Here is a 4,918-nt window from a genome sequence, read left to right as displayed (position 1 = left end):
ACTTTTTAATACGATTTTACGCATAGAAAGAAAATAATCCAACTTGACGGATTTTTTGGGCCATTTTAAAAATTGTCACAAAAATTCAAGAAAATTGTTAAATTCTCCTCCAATAAAGGTTTTTTTTCAATAAATAATTTTTACGATTTTCCTAATTTTTGCGCTCTAGTTTCAAAATTTCAAAAATTAAATTACTTTGCCCAAATAGGCCATGGCGATGGCATTTCCGGCATTCGCAGCTTGAGTAAAATAATGCATCGCCTTCTGATAATCCAAATCGACACCTCGGCCCCCTTGGTAGTGCAATTGTCCGAGCCCCACTTGCGCCTGTATATCCCCTTTTTCCGCCAACAGTTGGTAATACTCAATCAAATCATTATCCAAAATCCCCGACGAATACCCATTTTCCAATTCGTCCAAAAGTCGAATTCTTTGGATGGCGGCTCCGCCCCCAAATGACACCCCCTGACTCACTAAAAAAAAAACAATTCCAGTAATTCCCCCCTCAAAAAAAAAAAAAACATTACCTTTATCGGCCACTTGTCTATAAAAATCCAATGCTTTCTCACAACTGGGGGCGACGGTGATCCCCGACCAGTATTTATACCCCAAGACCATCTGCGCCCATGTGTTGCCCCCAATAGCCCCAAAAGTGTAATGCACAAGGGCTTTAGCCTGACTCACATTGACTGACAACCCCGACGCGTATAAAAACCCAAGTCCTGTGTGCCCCTCAGGGTTACCAACTTCAGCCAAACTCCGGAAAATCTCTTTAGCCGTTTCCAAATCCTGCTCTAGGGGATTCCCGAAGAGTTTCGCCCACGCAACCAACGCTTTCGCTTCGGGATTCCCCTTTCTCGCCGCCTCCAATAGCAGTTGGTAGGCGTGTTTTTTATCAGGCCGGGTTTTGTTTAAAATCGCCGCAGCGGTGTCGTAAATCGACTTGGCCTCGGCCTCCTCCGCGGTGGGCTCGTGCATGGGGGCCTCCGGCGGCGGGGGCAGGTCCTCCAAAGGCAGTTCCTCCGGTTCCTCGATCATGACGTTCTTCAAGCCGATTTCCTGGACCATTTTCTGGATCACTTTCGCCTGGTCGAGCATGAAAAGGTCAACGGCGTCTGAAATTTCATCGTTAAGATTCGTGTCACCTACAAGGGGGTTAGTTGTAACCTCTGTCTCGGATTTCCACTTGGACGGTCAGCTTACCTTTCCGGCGGTCGCGGTCTTTGGACAAATCGGGGGCGGGGACCACGCGCAAGGGCGAAGTCTCCTCAAAATCATCCACTTTCTCCTCATCCTCTTTCTTGCTCTTGCTCGGCCCTTGCAAACTCTCGTCGGAAAACTCGCAACAAAGCAGGGAAATCAACACGAAAATTAACAATTTATGACGCATGGTTATCACTTTTGATTTGTTTATCGGATACGTGTCCCAAAAACGTCACAGAAATTGATTTTTCATTTTGATTTTTTTAGGTTAGGTCAACATTTTTTACATTTTTTTACGGTTCACACGCACGGTACTCACAAACTGGGGGGTTTTATACTCACAACACCGAGCTGACACTTATTTCTACTATTTATTCAAGTTTCAAGTGTTTACACATTTTTAGAAACGTCACAATAATGACACTTGTTTTGACATATCTGGAAAAATCCATCAATTCGGCGAGAGGGCGCCACTATCATAGTCACTTGATTAGAATTTTTTTAACAATAATAATCACAAACGATGAGGCTTTCTAGTCACAAACACCTTTCATTTAATTATTATTTATAATTATTACTTCAAGTTTTATGTATTTACACAATTTTAAAAGTCGCAACTGATTTGTTTTTACTTCTGGAAAAATCTATAAATTTGGTTAGAGGGCGCCACTTGATTTAAATTTTATCTCAACATTTTTTAACAAAATAATCACAAACGAGGGGTTTTTATAGTCACAATATCCCACAAAAATGTTTAATTTAATTATCAAGTTTCAAGTAATAACTGTTTGATTTTCTTTTGATATTATTTTTTTTTGTTAATGAAATTACCGACTGAAACAACTGAGAACTGCGTTACATTTTTCCTGATGTAGGTGGCGCTTCCCAATTTTTTTTACCATGGCCTACTTCATCTGTCTTCTGGAGCGCAGCGGAAGACAGATGAAGTTGGCCATGAACGATAATATGGATGGCGCCATCTAGACCAGGATCGCGCGCGGCGCTGTTTCGGTCGATAATTCAGTTTCCCTTTTTACTTGTCGGTGGCGTTTGCATAGAAGGCGTTTGTTATTGTGATTTATTAGCTGTCCAATCGTTTTTTAACAGGTAAGTCAATGTCTTGATATTTATTAAATGTTATAAGTAAAATGTAATTCGTCTGCTTTTCATTCATTTTCAACGGTTGTGTCGAAAATTAAAGTAAATGCAATAACTGAACAGCCACGTGGTATAGTGTTATCGTTTTCCAGTGTCGTAAAAGAAAAACGTTGCTTTCACGTTTCACGCCCAAAACATGATGGTAATAATTAATAAAATATTGTACTTATATTCATAATATTATTGTCAAATTGTAACATGTGTTGTTGAACTTAACCTAAAATGAGGTACAAGTTAGGCAATTTTCAGAATTTATGTTTTTGTAAAGGTTTTTTAATATCTCAGGAAATATCTACTTAAAGCTGACTCGTACTGTAATCAAGTTATTTCTATTCTTATTAGTTTGCTAGTTTCATAATCCAGAAAAGTTGTCCAAATCACGCAAGACTCGGCTGCAGCTATTTTTTATACTTGGAAATAAGTGAATAATCGCATTTATCGAAAAAAAGGGCATAGAATACCTATATTCAGTTTATAATAGTAGTTTATTTGACGAGTTTGTGTGTAAATTGGGCCTTTTTTGGCACGCGTGGACCGTTTACACACAAACGAGTTGAATACAACGTTTTTTTGTTCGACGAGCCTCTTAAAGGCTCCAAATCGCTTAAAACCTTTAAAATTAGCTTGACGTTTCGTTTTGACKAGTTGTGACATTGTCGAACAAAAAAATAGTTTATTATTCGACTTTTCCCAAAAAGAACGTACCTACAGCAACTTACATCCAAGAATTTTCAAAAATTTACACTAGGGAATGTTTGGATAGAAATGACACTGGGTAAGTAGGTATATGTAATTGTAATTATCACAGCCATACAAACATAGATGAATAATTTATATATGGTATATAGATGGCGTACTCATGTACAACCTTTTGAACTCGTATTCAGCAGCGCCTCTGTAGTTTGGACGCTAAATTAAATAGATAGGCTGAATTCACKAATCTAAGAAACCATAGATCTGTATTTGTTATTATTATATTTTTCTTTTAAATAACGGAAACCATAGATCTGTAAACCACGTACTCAAATTAATTTTATAGTAGTTATTTTTATTTATAAAATCAAACAGGTTTAATGGATTTGAATTAATTTTATATTGCTTTAAAAATTATATTCGTTTAGGTAATTTTCTTATTTATCTACCAACTCTTCTAATTTAAAATAATATTTCCCAGCTTTTTTTGCCTTACTGTTATTCATTTTGTATACTATATTTATATAAATTTCCTTTTCCATGTTTATAATCTATTTCTTCATATGTAATTTCGTTGTGGAATTCGGACAAATTCCTTATTATTATATTCGCGAAGCGAATTCAGAAATATTTTCATTTGATGATGATTTATTTGCTAAACCAAGGAAAAAGAGAGTTAAGAAAATCAAGTGTGGCATTTGCAGCGCAAATGTGTAGCTATCTTTGTCCTACACATTAATTACTAATATGCGTCATCTTTCTCAAACTTGCAATTTTGTGCCGTTACCATGACAATACAAGTTGCAAATCAACTTGAAATATTTATTTATTTACTACTATAATCTGTTTGCAGCTTGATGTCTTCACCAGATTGTAAACGGCAGAAGCTGGCAGACGACGTAAATTCAGTTGCAAACATGTCGAAGGTAAGTTTACATTTATTCCAATTTTTTACGTACCACTACACTATTTTCCAGTTCAAAGTAATTAACTTTTGTTTGTTTTCACATGCAGGTTTCACCAAAGAAAGACAATTACACTCAGAGTGACGATGTAACAATCCCAGTATCAGCTTCCAACAAGGTAACTTCATCTATCAACATAAAATTTTCAACTCTTCTCCCTAATGACTTGTGCTAATTGGTAACTCTAATGCTTCTTCTCTTTTACAGCTAACTGTCATCAACATAAATGCTCAGCGGTTTGAAGATGTTGCCGAGTTGGACGGATTTGTAGATAGAACAATGCTCATAGAGGAGTTACTACAGGGAGAGAAGAAGGACACGTACGTCATGATTTTTGCACCATCAAAATTTGGCAAAACTCTAAACCTTAATATGATTCGTTTATTCTGCGACATTGAAGATAAAAATACAAAGACAAAGGAAGATGTTGCAAAGAACCCAACAATGGAAGATCTTCGATCGAATCCCTCAAAGAACATGAAAGTGTTTCTTAGACAGTTTGAGGGCACAAAATATGAAGAATGTTTAATCTTTAAACGAGAACAATTTGTCAGCCAGCATTTCGGGCGGCATCCCGTGGTTTTTTTCGATTTCAAAGACTGTAGAGTTAAAAATGAGTCAGAAGCAATATTTTTTTGTGCTCTGAAAGTGAGGAAGGGTTATTTCGAACACAAGTATCTTATAAATAGTAAAGAATTTCAATCTGATGATCCTCAACATGTCAAGTTGAAACAAATATGTACAGACTGGTTGAACTACAGTAATGTTAACCTTAAGAATCTCTCTGTGATGGATGTGATCACTGGTTTGGAGAGTTTGATTCAGAGCTTGAGGATACATTGGGGGAGAAAACCAGTGTTTTTGGTAGATGAAGTTGACAAGCCTTGTGTAGCCGCCAT

The 4,918-nt window shown here is 37.0% G+C and overlaps 2 protein-coding genes across 4 annotated transcripts in view; one reads left to right on the top strand and one right to left on the bottom strand.

Annotated features, from left to right (window-relative positions):
* LOC123010643 (protein sel-1 homolog 1) overlaps positions 1-1,669 on the bottom strand; it is a 5,703-nt gene extending 4,034 nt beyond the window's left edge. The window contains exons 1-3 of one of the 3 annotated variants that reach the window (XM_044407707.1): positions 1,204-1,669; positions 528-1,145; positions 196-473 (exon numbers count right to left, since the gene is read on the bottom strand). In XM_044407707.1, the coding sequence (XP_044263642.1) occupies positions 196-473; positions 528-1,145; positions 1,204-1,390 (1,083 nt within the window). In that variant the 5' untranslated portion in view covers positions 1,391-1,669. Of the gene's footprint in view, positions 1-195; positions 474-527; positions 1,146-1,167 lie in introns of all 3 variants that reach the window. The other 2 variants (XM_044407708.1, XM_044407706.1) reach the window with 2 other exon arrangements.
* A 469-nt stretch (positions 1,670-2,138) lies between these two features.
* LOC123011713 overlaps positions 2,139-4,918 on the top strand; it is a 4,609-nt gene continuing 1,829 nt past the window's right edge. The window contains exons 1-4 of the mRNA XM_044409297.1: positions 2,139-2,310; positions 3,908-3,980; positions 4,069-4,137; positions 4,227-4,913. Coding sequence (XP_044265232.1) covers positions 2,174-2,310; positions 3,908-3,980; positions 4,069-4,137; positions 4,227-4,913 — 966 coding nt within the window. The 5' untranslated portion in view covers positions 2,139-2,173. The remainder of the gene's footprint in view (positions 2,311-3,907; positions 3,981-4,068; positions 4,138-4,226; positions 4,914-4,918) is intronic.

Source organism: Tribolium madens, unplaced genomic scaffold (assembly GCF_015345945.1).
Source record: "Tribolium madens isolate multiple individuals breed KSU strain unplaced genomic scaffold, Tmad_KSU_1.1 Scaffold_91;HRSCAF=231;Tcas5.2_LG7, whole genome shotgun sequence".
Taxonomy (NCBI): domain Eukaryota; kingdom Metazoa; phylum Arthropoda; class Insecta; order Coleoptera; family Tenebrionidae; genus Tribolium; species Tribolium madens.
The sequence above is the reverse complement of the archived record's forward strand: the minus strand, read 5'-3'. Positions and strand labels throughout refer to the sequence as shown.